Source organism: Apteryx mantelli, chromosome 9, assembly GCF_036417845.1.
Source record: "Apteryx mantelli isolate bAptMan1 chromosome 9, bAptMan1.hap1, whole genome shotgun sequence".
Lineage (NCBI taxonomy): Eukaryota > Metazoa > Chordata > Aves > Apterygiformes > Apterygidae > Apteryx > Apteryx mantelli.
This window is the reverse complement of record NC_089986.1, coordinates 13,004,117-13,030,000: the sequence shown is the minus strand read 5'-3', so window position 1 is coordinate 13,030,000 and position 25,884 is coordinate 13,004,117. Positions and strand designations below refer to the sequence as shown.

At 71.3% G+C, this 25,884-nt stretch overlaps 1 protein-coding gene across 4 annotated transcripts in view; it reads left to right on the top strand.

Annotated features, from left to right (window-relative positions):
- Positions 1–2,678: 2,678 nt before the first annotated feature.
- TNK2 (tyrosine kinase non receptor 2) overlaps positions 2,679–25,884 on the top strand; it is a 31,444-nt gene continuing 8,238 nt past the window's right edge. For 3 of the 4 annotated variants that reach the window (XM_067301775.1, XM_067301772.1, XM_067301771.1), the window contains exons 1-9: positions 17,577–17,771; positions 19,244–19,421; positions 19,614–19,684; positions 21,467–21,679; positions 21,851–22,003; positions 22,315–22,592; positions 22,709–22,835; positions 23,125–23,271; positions 23,570–23,664. In XM_067301775.1, the coding sequence (XP_067157876.1) occupies positions 17,709–17,771; positions 19,244–19,421; positions 19,614–19,684; positions 21,467–21,679; positions 21,851–22,003; positions 22,315–22,592; positions 22,709–22,835; positions 23,125–23,271; positions 23,570–23,664 (1,325 nt within the window). In that variant the 5' untranslated portion in view covers positions 17,577–17,708. Of the gene's footprint in view, positions 3,194–8,301; positions 8,515–17,576; positions 17,772–19,243; positions 19,422–19,613; positions 19,685–21,466; positions 21,680–21,850; positions 22,004–22,314; positions 22,593–22,708; positions 22,836–23,124; positions 23,272–23,569; positions 23,665–25,884 lie in introns of those variants that run through there. The other variant, XM_067301773.1, reaches the window with a different exon arrangement.

Sequence of the window (25,884 nt, the reverse complement as noted above, 5' to 3'; positions counted from 1 at the left end):
GACTTTGACAATGATGTGGAGGAGTAATTTACAGGACCCCCCTCAGTCACCCCTCTCCCTTAATGTCCATCACCTACCTGCTGCCTCAAAGTTGCTGTGCTGGTGTCAAAAGAGCCTGCTTTAAGTCAACAGTGTCCCTTCTGGCACTATTGGGGGTAGATGCCAGGGCCTGCTGAATTGGAAGGAGGATGAGAATGTCAGACTTCGCACCCCCTCCAGCTTTGCAGCTTGCAGACAGGAAGAAGCCTCCTCTGGTGAGGGCACTGCTGTGGTCAGGTAAGTCCATGCCCCAGGAAGCCAGAGCTTACAGCCTGGCCCCTTCTCTGCCACAGGCCTCCTACCTGGTGCTGTAAGTTGTGGGCTCAGGTACCGCGGTGCAGTGCTAGTGGGTTGCAGCCTTTCCCAGTCTGACCCCAGGAGGTGATACAGGGGTACTCTCTGGGCAATGAAGCAAGGGGGTGGGTGGGTGAAGGAGGGGGAGGAATGAAAATCCATGTGCCCCTCCAGGAGGGAGCTGGGGCCCCTCTGCCCCAGCCATGGGCTGAAGGCAATTTCCTAACCCCTGCCCTGTCCCTGCCCTTCATGGCCTTTAGTGGGGGATCCAAGCTGGCAATGAGTGAAAGCTGGGATAGGAACCAGCCTAGAGCCCAAATTGGTTCAGCTGAATTTGGTTATTGCTTAAAGTCATAGCAAGCTCTGACAGAGCAGGAGCTACATCCCCCTGCTCTGAGGCTGGTACTGCTTCCCTGGTTTGGGGCTTTGCATTTTAAGCATCTCCTGCTGAATTAAGGGAGCTCAACTCAGCTTCTCTATGCTCTCTTCCCTCTCCCTCCTTGGATGGGCCCAGCCTCACCTTATCTTCTCCTTCACAAGCAAGGTCGAGGAATAGCAGGGTTTGGGGTGGGAGGCAGCATGTCCAGGAGCTCTGCTACCTCTTTATCGGGTGTTCCCAGGGCCCTGCAGTAGCTCTTGTCCCTCTGATCCCAAGGCGGGTGACTTGCTTGTTGAAAGTCAGGCAAGTTGGACACTTTGTTTCTTCTCACCACTAAAACCTGGCTCTGCTCCTTTCCCTTCAGTGAATGTACAAAGTGCCCTGGGAATATAGTGTTTGGCCTAACCGGGACCTCCGTGCACCAGCTGGGGCTTTGCAAAGCTCTACTTCTCAAGCTGGGCAAGTGCAGGGGTGGAGGCAGCGCAGGGTAGGTGCTGCATGGAAGTGGGGGTGCAACCCTCCCTCCCATTGCACAGGAGCCATAGCCTTGTAGGTGGCTTTGGTGGACCCATCCAGCAGCAAAAGCGAGGCTGAGCCAGTGCAGAACCTCCACCTCCTCCTCCTCCTCCTCTGAGCTTTGCTGCTTGCTGCTCAGGGCAGCTCTCAGCCTGTGCTCTCCCCCTGGACCCAGTAGCTGCCAGCTGGGGCAGACTGGAGGAGTAAGAGGCTGCAGGAGCAGGGCAGGGAGCCCCCAGCGTGTGGCCCTGAGAGCAGGCCCTGTGCATGGGCAGCAGAGCGTTTCTGTGTGCCTGTGGCCTCAGGCAGCCCTGGGGCTGGGTGCTGCCCCGGGCCCAGCGCAGGGCTGTGCCCACCTGGGGCTGTGACCTTGTGCCACCTTACAAGGGCAAAACGGGTAGGGCTTTCCCCCAGCCAGCGCTGCTCCCCTCGGGGCAGCGTGAGTTACCCGGCAGCGGGAGGGGGGAGGAGGTGAGCTGGGCTCCTCCGAGCTCCACGAGAGGCAGCAGAGGCGATGGCCACCGGAGAGGTCCGCGGGTCCGCCTGCCTGCGCCTCTGTCCCTGCGCCCCTCCAGCCGCCCGCTTGCGCCCGTGCCCCTGCGCTCCCTCTGCGCGGCCGCCTGGCGCGTCCCCGCCCCCCGTTACGTAAAGCGGCGGCGGCGGCGCGGCGCCTTTAAGAGCGGGCGGGGGCCGGGCGGGCGCGCGCCGCCCCGGGAGCTCGCGCCGGCCCCCCGCGGCGGGAGGCGGCGGCGGCACCGGGTAGGGGCGGCCGGGCAGCGCCGGGAGCCCCGCGGGCGGCTCCGCGCGGTGCATGAGCGGCGGCGGGCGGCGGGCCCGCGGCCACCCGGCGGGCGCAGCGGGCCGGGCGCGGCCGGGCGCACCATCGCGGCGCCGGGGCTGAGCCCGGGGCGGGGGGGGGCCGGCGGGCCGGCGGTGCCGGAGGGCGGCGGGCTGAGCCCGGGGGTGCAGGAGGGCGGCGGCGTGGCCCCGGGCGTGCAGGAGAAGGGGGGGCTCGCGCAGGGCGTGCAGGAGGCCGGGCTGGGCGCCGTGGCCGAGGGGCAGGAGCTGGTGGCGGCCGGCGGGGAGCCGGGCGGCGGCGGCGGCGGGGCCGGGCGGCCGGGGCAGTGGCACTGGGTGCCGCTGGGGGTGCGGGGGGGCCTGCAGGAGTGGGGCGGCCGCGGCGGGCTGGGCCGCGGCGGCGGCGGCGGCGGGGGGCCGAAGCCCGGGGGCCGGGCGCCCCGCGAGCAGGCGGCCGCCGGGGGCCGGCCGGAGCCGCGGGCCGGGCTGCGGCGGGCGCGGGGCGACGGCGAGGGGGGGCCGCGGGGCGCCGGCAGCCCCGGGGCGCGGCGGGCGCGGGCCGCGGCGCGCGGGGTGCAGGAGCGCGGCCCCCGGGCGCGGCAGGAGCAGGGCCTGGGCCGGCGAGCGCAGCAGGAGCGCGGCGCCGCGCGCAGGGAGCCCAGCCCCGGGGCGCCGGCCCGCTGGTGGCTGCGCCGCGGCCGCCAGGAGGAAGGCGAAGCCCTCGGCGGGGTGCAGGAGGAGGGCGAGCTCTACCAAGGGGAGCAGGAGCAGCTCCGCCGCCCGGGCGCCGGCGAGCCCGGCACGGAGACCCCGGGCGCGCACCCGCCGCCGCGGCGGGAGGGCCGGCGCAGGGCCGCGCAGGTGTAGCGCCCGGTGCCCCGCGGAGCTGTCGCCCGGCTGCCGGAGGAGCCGGAGGACGAGGAGCGCTCGGGGACGTCAGCCCGGCTCGGCCGTCCCGGAGCCCGGCAGCCTAGAGCCCTGGCAGCGTAGAGCCCCGGCAGCATTCGGCGCCTCCAGCCCCGCATCCCCGGGCATGCTGGCCGCCCGGCACGCGGCGGCCGCTGTCCTCTCCCCGCGGTGACACTGGCCCTGGAGACCCGGTGGGCAAGCGGAGTGGCCCAGCATGTGGCGGCAGCAGCTGTGAGCAGCCAGGACCGGAGGCGAGAGGTAAGGGACAGACGGGCCCGCGAGGCTCGACCTCCTCCCGGGGGCGCGTGGTGCGAGCGTGGGTACGGCCGGGACGTCGCCACCCCTTGCAGAGGCTGGAGCGGGGGGGATCGGGGCTCCGGACCCCGTGCGAGGAAGCGGCGTCGCCCAGCGGGTAGCACCAGGTCGCCTTTCCCACGTGCATCGCGGCCACATCCGCCCGTGGCACCTCGGTCCCTGCCGGGGCCTGCCGGGCGCTGCTTGGCACGGTGCCCTGCAGCACTGCAGGCGGCTGGCGCGGCGCTGTGCCCGGGCGCTGCAGCGCCGTCCTCCCAGCCCTGCCGCGGCGCCCCGCGTGCTCCCCGCAGGGCCGAGGGCGGCCTCAGCCCCCACCCCGGTTTCCTGCGCGCCGGGGCAGGAGGGAGCAGCATTTCTCGTGGCGACTGCTCCTGTTCCCCGGGCTGCGGCGAGTGGGTGTCCGACGCGTCTGAACCCTCCCGAATCTGCGGCGGAAGCCGGGGGAAGACTTTTTGTTAAGAACAAGACTCTGCTCTGCTCTTCCTCTTCCTGGGCTCATGGGAGCTCCAGAGCCGAACAGAGAGGATCCTTGTCCTCTGGGCTGCCCTGGGGCAGCTCAAGGGCAGGCTGGAAACTGCACCGTGTCTCGGGGATGTTGTGCTGCTGCCAAAACGCCCAGCAGCAACCGAGGTGCTGGGACCCTCTGCCCGCAGGCTCAGGCGGACGGTGTTGCATCAGTGTCTAGCCGCATTGGGGCAGGTTTTTCTTGTCCAAAAGCCTCGGGACCCTTTGATTTGTTTTTTTTTTCCTTTCTTTCTTTTTCAAAGCTTTAAATTAATCTCTCTGCGGAGCTGGCGATGTGCTGTCGGCAGCCACGGGTGAGGATCTCGCCCCGTCAGGAGGACTCTGCTCCGATTCTCATGGCTGCCTGTTGCTGGTGGTTGTCCGCTCTGCAGGACACGGTCGGGCTTTGCGAGAGGCATTTTCGGCCGGGGTTTGCACGTGGCGAGAGGGGCTGACCCCAGCCCTGGCCTGGCCTTGTCCCCGGGCGCCTTTTCCGAGCTGCATCCCGCCTGGCTCTCCCCACCCCAGCCCTGCTTTCCCCGCCGAGCCAGCTGGAGAGGCCGCGGAGGCTCCCGCGAGCCCCGGCCCGGAGGGCAGCGCTGGGGCAGGGCAGGCCGAGGCAGAGCCGAGCGCTGGCGTTCCCCGCACGGCCGCCTCCCCGGGGCCGCGGTGCCTCTGCTCCTCGGTGCGGCCTCTCCTCCCTCGCGCCGTTTCCCAAGGGCTCCTCGGAGCTGCCGGGCGCTGCGGGAGGTGCTGCGAGCTGCCCCGCCAGGCAGGTTCCTCCTCCGCGGCTTCGCCTCCTTGCCCGGAGCGGGGATGCAGCGGGGCTCCCCCGGATCCAAATCCATGCTGGCGCAGGTGGCCCCTCGCTTAAAAGCAAACCGGCCAAAGTTTCTGGCTCTGGGTTTTGCAAAACCCCAGTTTAAAAAAAACAACAGAAAAAACCCTGGGACCTTCTTTGGGGAAGCAGCCGGGACAAGAGCCCGGCATGGCCCCACGGTGCCGGCCCCGTCTTGGTGCCTCTTTCTGCGCGACCGGTGGCATTGCTGCGGTCGGCTGCAGCCCTGCTCCCGCTCCATCCCTGGGGCGATTTGCCGTGTCCCCGAGCCCCCTGCTCCCTGCAGGGACCGGGCTGAGCCCCGTCGGGCCAGGGGCAGGAGAGGCACCGGGTCGGGACCCCGCTCGCCTCGTGGCCAGCCACGTCCTTCCTCCGCTCTGCGCTGGGGGGAGCGAGGGGGTGCTTCAGCCGGGCCAGGCTGGATTCAGGCTCTGCAACCTGTTGCAACCCCCGGAGCCCTCCGGGCCTCGTTAGCCCGGTATTCGTTAGCGCAGGGCGTGGGCCGGCCCTGCCGGCGCGGCATTGTGGGTACGGCTCGGAGGCTGGCGATGCCTCGTCTCGCTGGCGCTCTCCTCCTCCTCCTCCTCCTGCTGCTGCTGCTGCTGCTGCTGCCTGGCTCCCCGGTGGCTGCCAGCCCTGCGGTGCCCGGGGCAGGGCGCGTGGGTGGCAGCTGTGACTCAGCCTCCAAACGGGAAGCCCAGAGCAGCCCAGACCCCCTCCCGGCGCCCCTCGGTGCGGATGGCGGCGGCGGTGCGGGACAGAGATGGCCGCGGGGTAAGGCAGCCCCAGCCGGGCTGAGAATCATCCCCACTGGCGCCGTACCCCCTTTCCGGCTCTCCCTGCTGCGGGGATGGTGGCCCGGCACAGCTCCGCCGGATCCCAACGCCGGGGTGCTCCCAGTTCCCTTCTCCTGGGTCTGTGCCGTCGGCCCGCTTCTCGTGACGCGGGGGAATTGCCTCGGGGCTCCTTTGCACGCGACCGGCCCCTTGCGTCGGCCCCGTAGGGATTCGGGAGGGTGCGCGTGGCCCCTCCTGCTCCCAGCAGGAGCGTTTCCCCCTGCCCAATCCCGCAGGATTGGGCCCAGCTTCTCCCCCTGCCCTGGCCTGCAGATCTGGTGATGCTCTTTTTACTGGGATGCCTGGGTGCGACCGGCTCTGTCCGCTGGCCGGACTGCCAGGAGCTGTGGGATTTTATCCGAGCCCTGCCCTGGCTGCCCTCCGGACTTGGGACAAGCGGAGGCCTCTCTCTGCGCCTCAGTTTCCCCCTCCAGCAGAGCCGTGCGGGGCTGATTCACCGCGGAGGCAGCAGAGGAGGTCAGCTGGCAGCGGCTCGCCCTCGGGCCCGTCCTGCCCTGAGGAACCAAGGCTTCGGCTCCGGCTGCGTGGTGGCAGCTGGGGGGCTGAGGAGGAGCCGCCGCCGTCCCCGGGGGTGACGTCCAGCTGCCCTCGGCTGGAAGGAGCCTCCCCGGCTGCGCGCCTGGGGCCTAGCTTCCTGGGCACCGTGCTGCTCCGCGTGGGAGCTTTCGGGCAGGGCTTGGAGGTGGCTCCTGGCTCAGCATGGCCCTGCTATCCTCACCCCGGGGACCTGCTGAGTTCGGGGCAGGAGGGGGCTCTGCCCTGCGCGCAGCCCCCACAGGGAAGGAGAAGCTTTCCCACGGGTGGTGGCAAGGAGAAAGTCTCTCTCCCGCCCCTGCCGCCGCTCCAGCCCTTTGCAGGGCGCCATGGCCGTGTTTCCCAGGCTGGGCTGGTCTTGGATCCCGAAAGCCGCTGTGGGATGGAGGAGGAGACCCAGGGGAGAGGCGGTGCCAGGCTGGGGGGGAATCCGCGCCTGCAGGGGAGGGCGGGTGGGCGGCCGGCTGGGCCTCTCCTGCCGGTACCGCTGGTACCGCCAGTTCCCGCAGGTGCGACGACAGCAGTGCCGGCAGCACCGCGGGAGGCAGGCGAGCCCGCGTCCCTGCCGCGATCCCCGTCGCCCGCAGCGCAGGGCTGGCTGTGTCCCTCCTGCGCCCGGCCTTGCGCGAGGGGCAGAGAGGTGCCCTGGCCGCGGGCCGGAGCCGGGCGCCCTGTCCCCACCGCGGGGAGCGGGAGGCGGGCAGGCCCCCGCCGGCGCAGGCTGCCCGGCTGCCCCCTTCGGCCGCGCTCCCGGATCTTGGCTCGCTGTGCTCCTCGCTCCCGCTGAGCGGCCCCCGGGGGCACTGCCCGCGCTGCAGCCTGGCCGATTAGGCCTCCCTCGATTAGCGCTAATGACTAGCAGACGCTTGATGGTCTGGCCAGGGCGCTGCTCTGCTCGGCACTGCGGCCCCCTTCCCTGCACCAGGCGCTGGGGAAGGAAAGGGGGGGCGTTTGGCTGCCCCTCGGCTCCGGGGCTCCCACCTCCTCTCCGTCAGCTGAGCATCAGCCCTGCTCCTGGTGCCCAGTGCGGAGGGGAGGTGCGGCAGCATGGCCCTGGCTTTGTGCCCGCTTGGCCTGAGACCTGACAAACTCGTTGCAGGTCAGCCGCAGCCGGCTGACCCGCTCTGAGGGCAGTGGAGGATGCGGGATAGCGCAGCGCCTGGTGAACACCCCTCGGGTCGCGCGCACCACGGGGAGGGCGAAGCGGGTGCGTGTGCTGATACCTGGGTCGCTCCCTGCAGCGGTGCCCGGGGGGCAGAGCGGGCGCTGGGGCGGCCGTCAGGCTCGGCCCCCCTCACGGCCCCAGGCGTGATGCTGGCTTTAGGGGCAAGGCCCCCCACCCCCACCCCACCCCGTTCGGAAATTCGCCCCCGCGAAACTTCCTTCCCTCGTTCGCAGCGGCTCTTCCGGCTGCGCGGGGCGGCGGGCTGGCGGCTGAGCGGGCAGGCAGCGAGGACGTCGCGGGAGCAGCGCTCGGGTCCCCAGGGGTGACGTGGCGCCGCGGCTGGGTGCGGGGAGCTTGGTGCGGCCCCCGGCGCTGCTGCCGGGCAGGATGCTTTCCCTCCCGGAGGACACGGCAGCTCGTGCCGGGGAGGGCACTGCCTGGCTGCCGCGGGGTGGAGGAAGGGGGTCTCCGGCGGGGTTTGCCTGGCTGTGCAGGGTGCAGTCAGCCCTCGCGGGGGGATGCGGGGCCATCGGGGAGGGTGGTGGCACGTGTCCCCACCGCTCGGGGGGGTGTGAAGGTGCAGGGCGCTGTGCGGCTGGCTGGCGGGGTGCAGACGGGGCCGCCGCAGGAGTGGGCGCAGGGAGGCAACCCGGTGCCAAAGTCCTCCGCGGGGCAGTTCAGACAGCTCCGAGCAGGCTGTCCTGCCCGTGGTCACCTCGGGCAGCCCATGGGCACGGTGCCACCACGGGCCCCATGGGATGGGTCTTGGCCGCTGTGCAGGCGGGGAGACCCCCCGTGTGCCCTGCTCTCTCCGGGGCTCCCTTCCCGCCAGCTGAACTTCCCGCGTTGCTCCGTGCGGGGCAGACGTGGGGCTTTTTGGGGCACCATCTGCCCGGCAGCACCCGGTGCACCCCCAGGTCCCAGCCGGGGTCGCGCGGTGCCGGGAGCTGCCGGCTGTGTCTCTGAGCCACCAGGACCACCCAGCCTGACGCGGGGTGGTGGGGAGGTCCGAGCCGGGCAGGGGCAAATGCCAGAGCCCAGCTCCTTCCCGGGGCCGCCGTCGGCTCTTTCGGCCGCCCGGGCAGGGCGTGGGGTGACATCTCCATCTCCAGCGGGATTCCAGCCTGACCTCTCCTTCCTCGCTGTCCCCCAGGGCGACCCTGCGGCCAGCCGGAGGCACAGCCTGGCCAGCCGGAGGCGCAGCCCGGCCAGCCCCGATGGCTGCGCCGGTGAAGCTCTGACCCCGGGCCGCCTCGCGCGCCGCTCCGCCTCCGCGTTGCCGCCGCACCGCGCCGGGCTTGCGGGGGCCCCAGGGCACGGACCGGCCCTGCCGCGGGACCCCGACAGCACGGCCGCCCCGGCCCAGGTAAGGGGGCGATTCGGGAAGCGTCTGTCGGACGGGCGATGCCAAGCCCAGAGCCCCTCTCGCGGCAAAGCTGGGCTTGTTGGCCAAGGGCTGGCGTCGCTGGGATCGCCGCGGCACGGCTCTTCCTCGTGCCCCTGGTGCTGCCCGCGGGCACGGGGCCAAGGACGGGCGCCCCCAGCTTGGGGCTTGGGCAGGGTGCTGCGGCACTGGTGTTGGGGGGGGGGTTGCCGGGGTGTCGCTTTGCCCAAGCGGGTGCCCACCGCGCTGCGGCGGGGGCGCAGGGACGGTCTGCTCGTGCAGGGAGGCGCGAGGGGGGCCGAGGGCACCTCGCGCTGCCCCTGGTCGTGTGCTGCACCCCAGAGCAAGGCGCATCGCGGCCTGGGGGCTGCTCGCGGTGGACGTGGTTTTGAAGCCGCGGAGCAGGGCTGGCGCGTGCATCCTCTCGCCTTTCCTCCAGCTGCCGCCTTGTGCCGCTTTCCTGCCTTTTAATGCAAAAGCAGAGCCCGTTCATGCCTTGAAACAGCATAATCCTTCCCCTTCTCGGAGAGAAGCTCGGTGGCGTTAGGGGAGCTGGTGCCGGGGCTGGGATGGAGGTGGCCACAGGGTCAGCAGTTCCTGTTTATCCCCTCTCCTCGCGCCCACTGGCTGGGCAGCCCCGGCCCACGTCTTGCCCCGTTGTTTGCCGAGGAACCGTTGTCCCTGGGGACGTGTTTCGGGAAGGAGCCCGGAGCGCCCAGCCCGGTTCCTGCCACAGCTACAAAGACGGGAAGTGTGTCAGATGTGACTTGGGCCAGCTCTGCCTGCCCAGCCCCTCCGTGGCTGCCTGGGGGCTCCTAGTCCAGCCCTGTGGGCTCCTAGCCGCACCGCTTTGCCCCAGGCTAATCCAGGGGGCAGCGAGTCCCTTCCCGAAGCGTTGGGAAGTGCAGGAAGGGCTCAGCGCCCTCCCCGCCAGCCGCCAGGCTGCACTTGCTGCAGCTCAACATACGGAGGGGATTTAGCGGAGGAAAGAGGCTTAGGGCGAGGATTAGGGTTGCGCGGGGCTTCGTCAGCGGGGATGCCACCGGGACGTGTGTCTCCTCCCTGGGCAGCCGCCGCTCTCGGGCAGGGGGTCTGAGGGGTGATCTCCGTCCCGGAGAAGAGAGGGAGACCCTGGGACAGCTCCTGCCCTCCCATCGCCCCGTGCCCGCGGGCAGGACCCAGGGGCTGGGATCAGACTCCAGGGGCCAAGAGCCCATGACGCCGTCCCGCGGGAGTCCTGGCACCCTGCCCTCGCCGAGGCCTCGGTGCTGCCCCGCTGGTCACACATTAACCACCGCCGCGATGGGGGAAGGAGACCGGAGGTGCAGGGAAGGCAATCGGGGCTGGTTTAGGGCCAGGAGGAGATGGAGGCAGCACCTCACGCTGGAGCATCTCCATCAGCGGTGTTGGGGTACCTGCAGCGAGGGAGGTGAAGCATGAGTTGGTCTGGGGTCTCTCAGGGCCTCGCTGAGGTCCGCAGCGGACGTGGGGCGATGCGGTTGGGAGAGGGGGCTCGGGACGGTCCCTGGACCCTGGGAGCAGGACAGCAGCTGCATCCTGGCATGGCTCCATCCGCTGCCCTGGATTTGCCCCTCTCTACACCCCAGCATCCCAGCTCTTTCCCTCCTCTCCTGGCACGGGGTGAGCGCCGGTGGTGGAGGTGTGCAGGATGCAGCTGGCAGCCCCGTTTCCGGCAGGGCCAAGGCGTGCACGTGCCGGAGCGGCTGGACCGGGGAGTGTGTCACTGCAATTCGGGGCCTTCCCCGCCCCCGGGGCCCCGGGGACGGATGAGTGAGCCCCGGGACGGATGAGTGAGCCCAGGGCATTGTGGCCGCCCCGGCCACGGCTGGAGCCACTGAGATCACTTCCAGTGACACGGCCACCGGAAAGGTGGCAGGCAGGGCGGCGAGCCCGGGGACCGGCCAGATGTGGAGCTGAGCGGGGCGACGTGCGGGAGGTGAGTGGGGACCCTGTCGCCCCAGCCGTCCCCCCGGGAGGAGATGCGTTGGGAGTCTGATTTGGAGACTCCGGCTGCTTTCCAGGGCCCCTCTGATCAGGGAGGTGGGGACAGGGGGGATGCTGTCCCCCCTCCCTGGTCCCCAGGGGCGCAAGGCAGAAAGAGGTGTGGGCACCGAGTGTGACACCATCCAGCCTGGAGGGCTGGAGAGGTCTGGGCATCCCTCCTCTCCGCAGGGATGGATGCCCTGTGGTCAGCGTGACTGTCGCTGCCCCGGGTTGGCAGGGGACAGCGCGCCCCATCCGGCAGCCGTGATTTCGGTGGGACCCCTGCCGGGGTGGGAATTGTGGGCAGGCAGGACGGAGGAGGCAGGGTGTGACGCCATCCGTCCCATGTCAGGGGACCTTGTGGTTTGGTTTTTGGCTGAGCCAGGACCCGATGGGTCCGGGGAGGTTTTGCGCGGTTTTGTTTTGCAATCCAACGTTTGGGGGAGCTGCTTGCCCTGGGTTTGCGCCGTCTGGCGGGAGTCTGGGCAGGCCAGGAGGAGCCAGGACGCGGGGGGGGTGACCAGTGTCCCCTCTCGGCAGCAGAGACCCCGGCTTGGGTCCCGCAGCATCGCCCTCCAGGGAGGGGAACGCGGGCCGGCGATGGGCGAGGGTCCCCGGGCCGCGCGGGGCGGCGCAGCCTCTCGGCGCGCGCGGCCAGGGCTGGAAGGAGAAGGTGGCATAGCGCGTGCATCCGTCACCGGCTCGCGGCGTGCCAGCGCGGTGACGCCGGCGGGCCGCGCGCGGGGGCGGCCGGCTGCTCCCACGCCCCGGGCCCACGGGGCTCGGCCCGCCTCGGCTCCGCGGCTGAGCTCACCTCTGCGGTATGGCAGGAGGAGCCGCGGAGGGAGGCTGCCCGGGGCGCCCGCGGCCGCCTTGTCCCCAGCCCTCCGGGGGCTGCGGGGGGCCGGGGGAGCCCCGGAGCCGGGGCAGTGTCCCCCCCCCCCCCCCCCCCGGGCTGTAGGGTGATGCTCCCAAGCTGGGAGCGTGGTCTCAGGCTTTGGGGCGGCAGCAGGGTGTTGGGGGGGGCTGCAGCCTCCTCCCAGCCCAGCCCCCCGGGAGAGGGGTCGCAGCCGGGCAGCGTTGGGGCGCGGGATGCGAAACGCGCGGTGGCAGGGCGGAGGGGAGCTGCTCCGTGCGCCCCCATAGGTGCCCTCCCCATAGGCGAGCTAGCGGGGCCCGGGGAGCGGGAAGAGCTAGGGAAGGGAAGGGTCCATCCTCCCCAGTCGCCCAGGTGGCGGTGAGGGGCACCCCGGGGGTTCGAGGGCATCTTTGGCGGGGGGTGCCCCACGGAGGTGCAGCTGCCTGTGCCACCTTCCCGGGAGCCTCCTGCCTCCTGTCCTCCAGCTGGGGGGGCCGGTGACGGGTTCCCCGTCCGAGGCTCCGGCTTCCCAGTGCCACCCAGTCCTGCTGGGGGGCCGCACCTGGCCCCCGCGGGCCATGGGCACGGGCAGTGCCCTGCAGAGCTCTAGGTGACCCCCAACTGCTCGCTGTGGGGTGGGGGGAGCGGATTGATCCCGGGATGAATCCTCCTGGCGAGCCCCCCCCCCCCCCCAAAGCCTGGCCGAGCCCGTCGGGGGCTGGCTGCTCCCCCTGCCCGGCCGTGCCTGCGCCAGCGCTGGCTCCGCAGACCAGACGGGCGGCTGCGGAGCAGCCATCTTCCCGGCGCATCCCATCCCCCTCCGCCGGCACGGGAGCGGTGGGAGGGATGCTCCAGCTCGCTGACCCGGGGATGCGGCGACCCCAGAGCTGCCCCCCCGCCCCTCCGCAGGCGCCCCCCCGCCCCGGGGGAGTAGGGCCTGGCGCCCCCCTGCCCCCCCGCCCGCTTTTGCCTTGCCGCAGAGCCCCCGGCTGCCGAATGCTGCTGCTGCCCCCGCTGCTCCTGCCCGTGGGCACCGCATCCCCACCGTGGGGCCGCGCGGGCGCCGGGGTGGGGGCTGCAGGCACGGCGGCGCGGTGCTGCAGCCCCTCGGCACGGGGCCGCGGCGAGGCGGGCTGCCGAGCCGGGGGGGAGAGCGCCGGCGCCGGGATCGGGGTGAGGACGGGCACCCCCGCCGCTGCCGCCCTCCTCTCGCCTCCAGCTCCTCGGCATCCGTCCCCCCTCCTTCCCCTCCATCACCGTCGCGGTCACCTTCAGCCTCTCGCTGTTTTCCGGAACTGCAGCAACTTTCTGCCATGTGATCCCGCGCCCGGCTCCAGCCCTCGCCACCCCCAGGCGGGCGCTGGCGTCTCCGCGCCCCCCGCTCGCCGCCTTCGCCTCCGCCGTCGCCCCGGCCATGGGCGAGAGAGCCGACTACCAGCGCCTGAGCAGCGCCGAGGACGACGAGGAGATGCGCAGCCCGCTGCCCCACAGCCTCTCGGACAGCACGGGCCAGCGGGCGCTGCGGCGGGCCAGCGGGCACCCCGGGCCGCCCCCGCGGCAGGACGTCGCCCCGGGCATGCTGCGCCGGCGGGTGAGAGCGGGGGGGCACCGGGGGCACCCGGCTGGGCTCTGCCCGTCTCTCCCGGCGCCCCCGAGAGCGGCACGGTCGTGCTGACGCCGTGGGGCGCGGGGGATCGCGGGCTGGCGGTGAGCGGGGGGGTCTCGTAGCGCTGCTTCTCTGCACGGCGTCTCCCTCCCTGCTGCTTGCGGGTACCCTGCGCCGTCCGGCACCGGCTTGGGGGTGGCGCGGGGACAGCGCCCTCCGCGCACGGCTGCTCCGATATCCCGGGCTGCGAGCCAAGGGAGCGGGGCGCTCTGCTCCCCCGCTGCTGCGTTCGTGTCCGTTTTGCCGGGGAAACTGAGGCACGGGGGGATGAGGGAAGGCGACGTTGCCTGATGGTCACGCTGGGAAGGGAACCCAGGCGTCCGGGCGGCAGCACGCGCCATCTCCTTGCTCCGGCTCCGGGGAGCAGCGGGAGCTTGGCTTCTCCCGGCGAGGCCGGGCCAGGCCTGGCACGGGGCTGGAGGACGGGGGGGCAGCGCCGGGGCGGGCACGGGGCCGAGCGCAGGCTGGCGTCCCCTCGCTCGCAGCGCCCCATCCAGCCGGCGACCGCGCGGGCTGCCCTCCGCCTTGGCAGGCTGGCGGCGGCACCCCCGCGGGGACCGGGGCGGGCAGGGGCCCACGGGGAGACGCGTGCCCCCCTTCCCGGTGGCCTCGGGCAGGTCTCGGAGCTGCTCCCGGCCCCTTCCCCCTCTGCGCGGGGCTGGCGCTGTGCCCGGGGGCCGCGATGCCGACTGCCGGGAGACCTAGGGAAGGGGGAGCAGGCTGCGTCCTTGGCCCCGGGTGGGCAGGGGCGGATGAGAGGCCGAGGGCATGGTCATGGCATCCCCCTCGGCGGGCGCGGGCTGCCCGCGTGCGGCATTTCCCGGGAGTGGGGGCTGAGCAGGGGCAGCTGGGCCCAGCTGGAGCCGGGAGGATGCTCGAGCGTCTCGGGGACCCGATCCCTGCGGGCGCCGCGGCCACGACGGTGGCTCGGGAGCAGAGCAGGGAGCTGGGATCCAGCCGCTCGTGTGCTGGGCAGCTGTAGCCCTCCGTGCCTCAGTTTCCCCAGCTGAGCGTGAGGGGGGCGGGCTGGGGCACGGCCATTTGGAAAGGGTCCAGCACCAGGGGCGGCGCCTCGGGGAAGAGGAGGGATGCGTCACCGTCCCGGGCGGGGGAGGTGGAAGAGGCGGGTGGATGCACGTATAGGTGGTATAGGTATGGGGGCAGCATGGACCGCTGTGTGCGTAGCTGGGGGTGCGGGTGTAGGGTTGTGCGCGGCTGGCCTGTGCGTGGGGTGTTGGTGGGTTCGGGTGTGTGTAGGGAGCGCGTAGGTGCGTGCTGGGGGTGCGGATGGAGGCGCAGGGGTGTCGTCAGGAGCAGGAGCGAGGGCAGGCGATGTCTGTGGGGGTGGGCGTCCGGATACCGGTGCGTCAGCTGGGGAGGGCCGCGTGCACGGCTGCTGCGCGGTCGGCTGCGCGTACGCAACCGCCTGGGGCCGAGCGCGGGTGCTGCGGGTGCCGTGCCTGCGGGTGGATGTGACGTGCGGGAGCGCGCGCTGCCGTGGGCGGAGGCGCGTGTGCGTCCGCAGGGTGCAGGGGCGTCTCGGGGCGTTCGCCAGGGCAACGTGCCGGGGTGCCGGGGTACGGCTGTGCGTTTGGTGCAGCCGTGGGAGGGGTGCGCGGCCGGGTGTGCACGGGCCTCAGGTGCGAGGGGCAGCGGGCCGTTGCCGCCGGGTGCGCGGCGCCGGTGTGTTTGCGCACGTGCGCCCGGGCACGGCCGTAGCTGCAGGGGGGTGCGCGGAGGCGGGGTGCTTGGGCGCCGTTAGTGCGCGCCGGGGGTGTGCTTGCGGTTGTGCACGTGCCGGGATGCGTGCGTGGTGCGTGTGGTCGCAGGGTTGCGCGCCTGTGGTCCTGGGGCGCACGTGAGAGTCGTCAGCGCCGGTGCCTGAGCGTGCGTGCACGTGGGGTGCACCCCCGTCACCGTAGGTGGGGCGTGGGGGCACGCGTGCCCGCTCCCCCGGGCTCGCCAGCCTCCCTGTGCCCCCTGCGACAGGGCACGGCAGGCGTTCGGGGTCTGTGCAGGGGCCCGGGGGCCGGACGGGCATCTCTGCCCTGCAGCCTTTGGCGGCAGCGGCCCCCATCCTGGCGGGATCCTGGAACGGGGGTTCGCCGGCACGACCCTGCTCCCCGGTCTTGAAACCGAGGCTGTGGCGTTACCACCCTGCGCGCGCAGGCGCATCGCGGAGGGGGAAACTGAGGCACGGAGCTGGCCCAGCCTCCCCCAGAGCGATGAGCAATGCCGGATCCCCCCTCTCTTTTGGAGAGGGGACACCGCCTCCTGCACAAACCCGTGCTCCCAGTGTGGGCACTGAACTGGGCAGCCCCCCTAGGCCTTGGGGGTGCCGGAGGCGGCCCGGGGCCGAGCTGGGGTGCAGGAGGCAGCGCACCAGCCCCCCGCAGATGGGGGTTATGCCCGGCATGGGGGGGATGTGCCAGGGCAGTGCGGTACCCGCAGGATGCAGGGCTGGGAAGGGGCACCCACGGGAAGGCTCCCACGCCGTGCACGGGGCAGGGAACCACCCGCGTCCCCGGTGTCCCCTGCTTCGAGGCGGGGGAAGAGCTGGCGCGTGGCAGCGGTTGGTGCCGAGGGCACCGTGCCCGGGTGTCCCCGGTCAATGGGGTTGTTGTGCTGGGTGCCTGGGCCGCCGGGTGCCAGCCGTCAGCCGGGGATCCCGGCGGTGGCTCCTCCGCTGGGGATGCGCTTTAACCCGCTGCGGGCTGCAGCTCCGCGGGGCTGGGCAGCCTTGAGTGCCCTGCGTGAAGCGGCGCTGTGTTACGGGTCGGGGAAACTGAGGCACGGCTCCTGCGCCGGGCGGCCGCGCTGTGCCACGCTGTGCCCCCAGGCTTTGGGAAGGGGTCTCGCCCGCCCGGCAGGGCCGGGAGCTCCCCGTGCAATGCTCCGCGTGGCTGTGGGTACTTGTCCCCGCCGCCTGGACGAGGGGGGGGGTGGGGGGTGCCTGGAGGGGAGCCGCGAGGATGCAGCGGGGCATCGCGGACCAAGGGGGGCTGCAGGAGGGGGCACTTGCGGGGGTGCACGCCGTGTCCCCTTTGGGCTCCTTGCCTGCCCCCCCCCCCCCCGGGGGCCTTGGCGCAGAGCTCGCCGTGGGGGGGGCCCAGCGCCAGGCGGATTGGGGGGGGCCGGGGCCATGGCGGGAGGGCGCCGCGGGTCTTTCCTCTCTCACGCCGCGCGCTGCCGATCCGGCCAGCTGTTCTCCCCGGGGAGCCCGCGGGCGGACAACGGAGCCGTGTTCGGGAGCCAGCGCTTGGCCCCGGCCCCGCAGCCGTCCCCCCGCGGAGGGGAGCCAGCCCCGCGGCACCAGCAGCTGCGGAGGGGCCCAGCGCCCCGGCCCGTCCCCCCCAGCTGCCAAGCGCGCCGCGGGGGGCGGCAGGGGGCTCCGACGGGGACCCGCCGCCCTGGCACTGGGACAGGCGAGGGCTTTCAGCCGTGCCGGTGGGCAGCGGGAACGTTTGCTGGGCGAAAAGCATCCCCGCTGGCCTGGTTTCCCTACGAGCGGATGCGGATGCTGTTGCTGTGCCCATCACCGTGATGTCCGTGCCCATCGCGCCTCCGCTTAGGAGACTGCCGAGCTGTTCGGGAGCCAAGGGCCGGATGTGCCCCCCGGCTCGCTTAATAGGGTAAACTGAGGCCCAGCGGCTTTTCCCAAGGCCGGAGCGAGTTTCCATGGAAATGGGACCCGGGAGCCCCGTCTCCCAGGCAGTGCAGCTGCCGGAGCGAGATCCCGCTGAACAGCAGAGAAAGCAGCACATTGATCCCGGCCCGGCCCCCTGGGCTCGGATCCCAGCGCGGTGCAGAGCCGGGCCAACGCGCAGCTAAAATAAACCCTCCTGGGAAGGGCCGCGCTGGCAGCTGGGCCGGGCAGGGGATCGATCCCCCGCGCTCGCCCGGCCGGAGGAGGGGGGCGAAGCGGCGCCGGGCTTTGTGGGAAGGGGAGCGCGCGGGGTGGCAGCGAAAGCACTGGAGACGGAGGGGTCTGGATCCCGAGCGGGAGGCCCACAGGAAGCAGGCGCTGCAGCCCGCGGTTAGAGCTGACCTCTTGGCCACCGATCAGAAAGCCTTCGCTGCGAATACCATAGCGGCTCTGTTCCGGCCCCGCGGCGGGCGCGCGGCCATTTACCGGGCGCCCGAGCCGCGGGGAGGACTGCCCGCCCCGGCGCCCCGGACCCCAGCGCGCCGCCCAGGGCTTCGCCCCAGCTGGATCGCGTTCGGGAAGGGGAGGGAAGGACGGCCGGGAAGGAGAGGCTCGGAAGCACGACGGAAGGAGGGGGAGAATGACAGCCAGCGTCCTGCCCGCCAGCCCCCGCGCGGCCCTCGCCGGCCCCGGTGCCGCGGGGATGCCGCGGGCCCCCGCGCTGCGCTGAGCCCTCCCCGCGCCGGGCGATTCGCGGGGCGGCCGTGCCCGGGCGGCGAGAGCGGCGCGGGGCCGAGGAGGAGGAGGAGGAGGAGGTCGCCGCCGTCGTCGTCGTCGCTGCTGCCGCGGCCGGGGTGTAGCCGGGATGACGCGTCCGCCGGTCCCCCGGCTCCGCTGAGCGGGCTCTGCCCTGAGACGCCGGCCGCGGGGCTCTCCGGCACCCTCGGCGGGGAAGGGACGGCGGCGCTCTGGGCAGGCTCCCCCAGCGGAGGACGAGCAGGATGCGACGCTTTGAGACTTTGCGCCGTTCCTTCCCGTTCCTGGCCCGCTTCCGCGTCTACCGAGTAAGTGCCGTCCCGCTCGCCGGGGAGCCCCTGGTCCCCTGCCCGGGCCGTGCCGCGGCGGCGCCGTCCCCCCTCCCCGAGTGCCCGGGGGCACGGACCGTCGCCCCGCGGCGGTGGGCGCTGAAGGCCGGCGGCTCCTTTCGCCCCGGCTGCCCCCGTGCCCAGCTGCTCGTGCACCCACCGTATTTTTAGCCTGTAATTGGCGGTGGCGCGGCCGGGACCTGCGGGCGCGGGGCGGGTGGCAAAGGGACCAGGGGCCACGTCATCTCCCGGAGGGGAGGATGGAGGTGGCTCCGCAGCACCGGTTTTGGGGGGGGGGGGGGGCACATGCCGTCTCCTGCGAGGTCCCAGCCTCTGCCCCCGCTCTCAGAGGTGGGAGGCAGAGCTGGCACCCCTTCCCGGAAAGGTGGTGATCTCAGCGGGGAGAGAAAGGGGGAAGGAGGACCGGGAGAGGGGGCAGGGATGCGGAGTGGCAAGGGGCATGTTTTGGGGGGGGGGGGGGCACGGAGAACCCAAGGTCGAGGCTTGGCCCCGTCTGGTGTGGCGCGGGGTGATGCTGAGGTGCCCTGTACAGCAGCACCAGGGCCCCGAGCCCTCGTTCCCTGCACCCTCACCGCCCTGCGTCCCTGTCTGTCCCCTCCTGGTGGCCACCCAGCAAGGTGACACCACCCCATGGCGAAAGGGACCTGCTGCAGGCCTGTACCCCCCCCACCGCTCGGCCTTCTCTGCTGGGCCACACGCGGGGTGTGTGGGGACACGAAGGGACATTGGCAGTGTCGAGATGCTTGTCCCCCCTGGGGACAGCTGCTGCCTCCGCTGCCAGCTGCGCCAAGCCCTCCGGGGAGAGCCCAGCTGGGCAAAGGGAGGCAGGTCCCCCGTGGGCACAGTGCCAGGCGCAGGGTGCCCCTTGCACGTGCACGATGCCAGGGTGCCGGGTGCCAGATGCAGGGTGCCCCTTATGCCTACGTGGTGCCGGGCGCAGGGTGCCCCTTGAGCGTGCTGGGTGCCAGGGCATGCAGCACCCCTTGGCTGGGGCGAGGCGCCCAGGCTGCCGTGACTGCCGGCCGCATCCATCCCGTGCCCTGAGGCTGTGCCGCCTTCTCCATCCCTGGCGCCGCTGCCCGGGAGCGGGAGCAGGCAGGATGGGCTGGTGTTTTAACGGGGCTGTGGGCACAACAGGGCAGAGCCGGGCTCCCTGCTCTTCCCCGTGGGTCTTGCTGGTGAGGAGAAGAGCCCGCATCCCTCCTGGCCACCCCGGGGTGCTGGGAAGAGGCTCTGCAGATAAGTCCTGCCTGCATCCCTCGCACCCCGGCTCCCTCCTCGGCAGTGCCCAACCGGCCTCTCCCCATGGGTGTGCAGGGACCGGTCTTGGCTCCCAGCCCCTCTGGGCCGTGGGCATCTCTCCCTGGCAGGACAAGGCCAGGCCCTCGGGGGCGCTGGGGACCCGCTAACCCAGCGCGATATCCCTGCAGAAGCTGAGCTGTAGCATGCAGTCGGAAGAGGGCACGGACTGGCTGCTCGACCTGCTCACCGAGCTGCAGCTGCAGCAGTACTTCCTGCGCATCCGCGACGAGCTGAACGTCACCCGCCTCTCCCACTTCGAGTACGTCAAAAATGAGGATCTGGAGAAGATCGGCATGGGCCGCCCCGGTGCGTACGTCCCCCCCAAACCTCTCCCCGCACCCCTGTCTGGCTGCACGCCGGCCTTGGGGGAACCCAGGCAAACATGCAGCCCAAGGGGCTGGAGAGCTCTTCATCTCGGGAGGGTGCAGGGCAGAGGTGGCGGAGGACATGGGGTCCCCCTCCAGCGCTGGGTTGGTGACAGTCCCTGTGTCCCTGCAGGCCAGCGGCGGCTGTGGGAGGCAGTGAAGCGGAGGAAGGCCATGTGCAAGCGCAAATCTTGGATGAGCAAGGTACCGCTGGGAGAGGGGCATCCGGGGCAGGGGGAGTTTGGTGGGGAAACTGAGGAACACAGGAGGAGCAGGACGGGCTTGGTGCCGTGCAAAGAGACGGTGGGAGCTGGGATCCTGGCCCCAGCCCAAACACAGCGTGTTTGTGTGTGATTATGCCCCTCTCTTCCACCTGCTTCCCACATGGTTCCCTTGGCCTTCTGCGGGTGCCCAGCTCTCCCCCTGCCTCCGCCACCCTGCCCTGGGTCCCGTGGGACCAAGGGCTGGCAGGGAGAGGGGCACGAGTCCCTGGCGTGTGTCCTGCCTCCTGCGTGACCCTGCCTGGCCCAGTGCAGGGTCTTGGGTAACTTCCTGACTAAGGACAGCCCTGCCGCGCCGGCAGGCAGGAAATTCATTCCCTTTGCGTGATTTGCCTCTTTTCCAGGAAACTCCTTCAGAGCTAATTAGCAACAGAGCCCGCATCTCGGCCCAGCCAGCTCTCTGGGCAGTGCTGCTGTGCTGCCCACGGGCTGCCGCACGCCGGGGCCGAGCTTGCGCAGCCCCCAGGGGCTGGCACTGCCAGCACCCTGCCCGCAGCACCAGCAGTGCCCGGGCCCTGCCCCTGCAGCAGAGGAGGGAGCCGAGTGCCCGCCGGGCTGGGGCACGTCAGGACAGGAGACCCAGAGATGCGCGTTCCTGCCTCCAACACTGAGACCTTCCCCCTCACCGGTTTTCCCCCTTGCTGTCCCATCCAAATCCAGTGATGCTGCCACCCCAGCGCCCCGGGCACCTCTGCCTTGCACCCCCAAAACAGCCATGTGCTTGCCAACTGGGCTCTGGCTCCTGGCCTCTCCCTTTCGTGACTCATCTGGGTCGAGCCGTGGCCAGGATGGGCTTTTAATAGAAGGCGACTCAGCCTAGCGCTGGGCAGAGAAATGCCACCTCCCACCCCGGCCACATGCCTGGCCCGGCCCCCGCGCTCCCCGGGAGCACGGGGACCCGCTGCCCCAGCTGCAAGCCTGCGGCGGGGTCCAGGGCTGGAGAGAGCCTCCCTGGCCAGGCGGCACAAGGTCAGGTCCTGCCGGTCGCTCTGAGAGGCTGGCGGTGGGGTGAGAAGGCAGAGCCCATCCCCGTCCCCTCTGGACTGGCGAGGCAGCGTGGGCAGTAGGGCCGGGGAGCTGGCATGGGGGGCGGCAGAGCCCACCCCGCTATGGGGATGTCTCACCACGCTCAGCCCAAGCTGGAGGTTTCTCCTGGCTTGGTGCCCAGGCACATCTCGTGGCTACAGCCCGGCCGAGGAGTGCCCGGGGCCCTCCGGCTACCGAGCCGGTTTGCCAGGGCTTCTGGGGACCTGCCACTTAGCCATCCATGTGGGGCACGTGCTCCACAGGGCTGCTGTGAGAGGCACAGCCCAAAAGCAGCCGCTTCCCTCAGTCCATCTTGCACTGCAGCTCGCCATGCAGCCAGCCTGCAGAGAAGCAGAACCTGCTACTTCAGCCAGCTTGCCCTGGGGAAGCACCAGGTGGGGGCCATCATTAGGTTCCAGAGTGTACAGCCTGGACAGGGTGTTCTCCCAGTACCGCTCACTTGCAGAACCAAAGCAGCAGATGGGGTCGCCTGTCTGCGTGCCATGTTTGCCCAGCCCGAGATGAGCGCAGGTGGCTGTCGCCGTTATAGGGAGGGGAAACTGAGGCAGGCTGTGACCACTGGTCTCTGCTGATGATGATCCCTGCCCCATGAGTGGGAGGAGTTGGGGGGCCCTGGGTATCCCTGCGCCTGCATCTCATATGCCTCCGCACCTCACAGGTGTTCAGTGGGAAGCGCCCCGAGTCGGAGCTGCCACCCCAGCCCCAGAGCACCTTCCGCAAGCCACCCACGCCGCCCCCCCTGGAAGCTACTGGCCAGCACTCCCTGACCTGCCTCATCAGGGAGAGGGACCTCTCGCTCTTCGAGAAGCTGGGAGATGGCTCCTTTGGCGTTGTGCGCCGTGGCGAGTGGTGCACACCAGCTGGCAAGACGGTAAGGGGCTGTGGCAAGGTCCTCTGCCCTGGGACTGGTGCTACTCGTGGTGGGGGAAGTGGGCATGGGACTACCTGTGGTCCAAACAAGGGTGCCTGGAGGAAGACACTTTGGGAGACCCCCAGGAACGTGTCTACCCCACTTTGTGGCTTATCCCTGTTTTGGCCTTAGCTCAACGTTGCGGTGAAATGTCTCAAGACGGATGTGCTGAGCCAGCCGGAGGTGCTGGACGACTTCATCCGTGAGGTGAACGCGATGCACTCCCTGGACCACAAGAACCTCATCCGGCTCTACGGCGTGGTGCTCTCCCACCCCATGAAGATGGTGAGTCCAGGGTGCCTGCAGGGGAGGGCAGTTGGGCTCCCATGCCTGGAAATGGGACCAACCCTGACCCCCAAATACACCTGAGCCATGACTGCCCTGCGACACCATGGGGCTGCCCCTGCCCACCGAGCCTGGCCCCCTGGGGCAGCGATCGCATGCTGTGGGGCAAACTGAGCTGTGGGGCAAACAGGCTCTGTACCCTGGGCCCTCCCCAAGGATTGCCAGGCCAGGGGCACGAGGGGGCTGGAAACCAGTCTGAACTGGGGTGCCCCTTGGCCTGACCAACCTGTCTTCACCTCCCTGTGGCCCAGGTGACGGAGCTGGCCCCGCTGGGCTCTCTCCTGGACCGTCTGCGGAAGAACCAGGGCCATTTCCTCATCTCCACGCTGTGCCAGTACGCCATCCAGGTGGCCAAGGGCATGGCCTACCTGGAGTCCAAGCGCTTCATCCATCGTGACCTGGCTGCCCGCAACATCCTGCTGGCCTCCAACGAGCAGGTCAAGATCGGGGACTTTGGGCTCATGCGGGCCCTGCCCAAAAATGATGACCACTACGTGATGCAGGAGCACCGCAAGGTGCCCTTTGCCTGGTGAGCCTGGTCCAGGGGACCCTGGGGGCAGCACCCTGGAGCCCCCAATGCCTTGTGGGGAGAACAAGGGGTGCTGTGCCCAGCCCCTCTTGACACCCATCTCCTTCCCTGGGCAGGTGTGCTCCCGAGAGCCTGAAGACACGCACCTTCTCCCATGCCAGCGACACCTGGATGTTTGGGGTGACGCTTTGGGAGATGTTCACCTATGGGCAGGAGCCCTGGATCGGCCTCAATGGCAGCCAGGTAGGCAGCGTGGTGGGTGCCCTGGCCCAGGCCCCCCGAGGGACCCGGCAGCGCCGAGCCTTGTGTGGGCAGCGCAGTGGTGGGGTCTCAGGGTCTGGGCTGCTCCCCATCCGCTCCCAAGCCCTCCAGGGTCTGCCTCCTCAGGAGGCCCTGCCCTGATGTGGTCCCCAGCGAGGGCTCGGGAGACCGTTCAGGCTCCTGGTATGGGGCCACCGTCACCATTGTCTTCGGCAGTGGGGTCTCGGCCCCCCCGCATGGGGCAGGGCTGACAGTGCTGCTTGCCCCACAGATTCTGCACAAGATAGACAAGGAGGGAGAGCGGCTGCCACGGCCTGAGGACTGTCCCCAGGACGTCTACAACGTCATGCTGCAGTGCTGGGCGCACAAGCCCGAGGACCGGCCGACCTTCGTGGCCCTACGGGACTTCCTGGTCGAGGTAGGTGAGCAGGGAGGACGTCAGAGGACCATCCCTGGGGAGAGGTGCAGCAGCCCTGGGGGCCCCCTCCCAGCAGCGCTGCCTGAGCGGGGGCAGAGTTAAGGGCGATATCAAGCTGGGAGGTAACATTTAGGGGTGTGGGCCACCAGCTGGGGGTGGTGACTCTCTCTCGTGCCCGTTGCCGGGGCTCCCCTGCTCCGCATCCCCTGCTCTCTTGGCCCCAGGGCTGGGGCTTGGCCCCCAAACAGGGGACGTGGGGGGCAGCGTCCCATGTGCTCACCTCTGCTCTCCCCGCCAGGCCCAGCCCACCGACATGAGAGCCCTGCAGGACTTCGAGGAGCCCGACAAGCTGCACATCGAGATGAACGATATCATCACGGTCATCGAGGGCAGGTATTGTATGGGGGGGACCCCTGCCCCTCCGCCGGCCCCGCCAGAGATCTGCCCCTCGGAGCGGGGACCGGCTGCCAGCCTGCACGGGGATGAGGACAGGAGGACCCCAAGCATGGGGGGGCCGCGGGCACTGGCAGAGCCGTGGGGAGCGGGGACACGAGCAGGGTCGGGGAGCTTTTCCCCCTGTCGGCACGTCTGGCTGCATACCCCGCAGGCGGGCAGAGCTGCCCAGCTGCCCCTCCAGGTCTGCAGATTCCCCCGGCAGAGCGCTGCGGGGATGGTGCCAGCAGGGAGAGGCGGACGGTGGAGGGGGCACGGCCGTGCCCGGGCTGCCCGGGCCGTCTGCCCCCGCTGACTCACCCCGCCACGCGTGTTGCCTTGCCCCGGCCTTGCCCCGAGAAAACGCCTGCCAGGCAGCAGCGCGTCGCGGGGCCGCTCCCTGCTGATAGCGGCGGGGACGTGCCACCATCACCGGTCCGGGAAGAACACCGGGGACTTGGTGCTGCGACGGCCTGGCCTCTTTGCCCCTTCACCGCGGGCTTCGCTTACGGCTCCTCCATCGCCCCGTGGCCCCCCAGGGGTCCCCAGACCCTCGGCTCCGGGCTGGGGGGACCTTTTGCCCCTGGATCCCCATCCCAGGAGTGTAACCTCACCCCGAAGGTCCCTGTCCCCCCCACCCCACCCCCCCCGGAGCCGTATTGCACCACCGGGAGACCTCTGTGCCGGCCGGGGCCGGGCCCCCAGGTGCCCTATAGCCGGGCCAGGTCTCGACCGCCGCCGGGGCCGAGGGGAGGGGAGAAGAAAGGCGCTTTCACTCCTCCTTTCGCTCTCCCCCCTGCCCTGGGGCCGGCTCCCTGCGTTTAGTCACGACCCGGAGGTGAATCAGGCCGGATTTGTGTGTCTGGAGGGACCAGCTTTCTGCCCGGCTGCCGATGACTCTTGCCCAGGGTCTGGCGGTTTAATTGCAGGGAGGGGAGGGGAGGGGAGGGGAAGCGCGGCGGCGGCGGAGGGAGGCAGGGAGGGAGGCAGGGAGGCAGGGAGGGAAGCAGAGGCGGAGGGCGGGCGGCCGCGGCGCTGGCTGAACCAGTGCGCGCACATCGTCCCCGTTGCATCACGGGCCGCGCCGGGCCGCGCCGCCGGGCGGGCTGGGGGGCGCTGCCTTGCCTTGCCCTGCCTGCGCTGCCTGCGCTGCCGCCCGCCGCCCGCACACGCCGCGCACACGCGGGACCGCTCGCACGCCCCCCCCCCCCGCCGCCGCCGCCGCCCGCTCCCCCCACGGCGCGAGCCCGTGCCAGGTGAGCCTTCAGCCCGCGCGGGGCTGCGGGGGCAGGACGGAGCGGGGGGTCGGCGTGGGGGGCGCCGGCTCTGCAGGGGGCTCGGCTGGGCGCGGGGCCGTGCTGGGGCGGGGAGCGGGCGCGCTGGGAGCCGCGGGTGCCGCGCGCTGCCTCCTCGCTGCCTGCGAGCTCGCCTGCCCGAGCCCGGGGCAGAGCCTCCCCTGCCTCAGTTTCCCCGGGGGAACGGGGACGCTGGCCCTTGGCATCCCCCCCCCGCTGGGTCAGGGGCCCGGCGCTGCCCTCCCGGGGGCTGGCGGGCACGTTTCGGGGGGAGTGGGTCGGGGCCAGGTTTGGTGGGTCGGCGAGATGCGCCCGGGACTGCACGATGCACCGGCAGCGCGGCAGCCGTGGGCGCTGCAGCCTGGGGGGAGCGGGCAGGAGCTGCAAAGCCTGCCAGGGCTGCCTGAGCGCCGGGCTCAGACGCGGCCCCCGGGAGGGAGAGCCGTTCCCTAGCCCCGGCTTTGCCCCCCCACCCCCCCGTGCCTCAGTTTCCCCAGGGTGAAGCCGCCGGAGCAGAGGCAGCTCCCGCCGCCGCGCTCCCGCCGGGGACGCCCGGGCAGGGGGGGGAAGGCTGGCGGGGGGCTCCCACCGGGGGCCGCATCCGGCCCCGGCGAAGCCGCCCGGGGCGCTGTAAACACCCCCCGCCCCTTTTCAAGCCCCTGCGTGTCGTTAAAACAAGCGCTGGGTGTGTATACGTGTGTGTGGGCAGAGGAAGAGGCCCCCCGGCTCCGCGCACGGGGGGGGACCTACCTGAAAGCCCCTGGCCCCAGCACCGCCTCGGGGGCAGCTTTCGTGGCGCCCTGCGCCCGCGGTGCCGGGCGGCCCCGAGGCCGGGGACGCCACCTCGGGCGGCACAGTGCGCCGTGAGGGGACGGAGAGGGGGGTT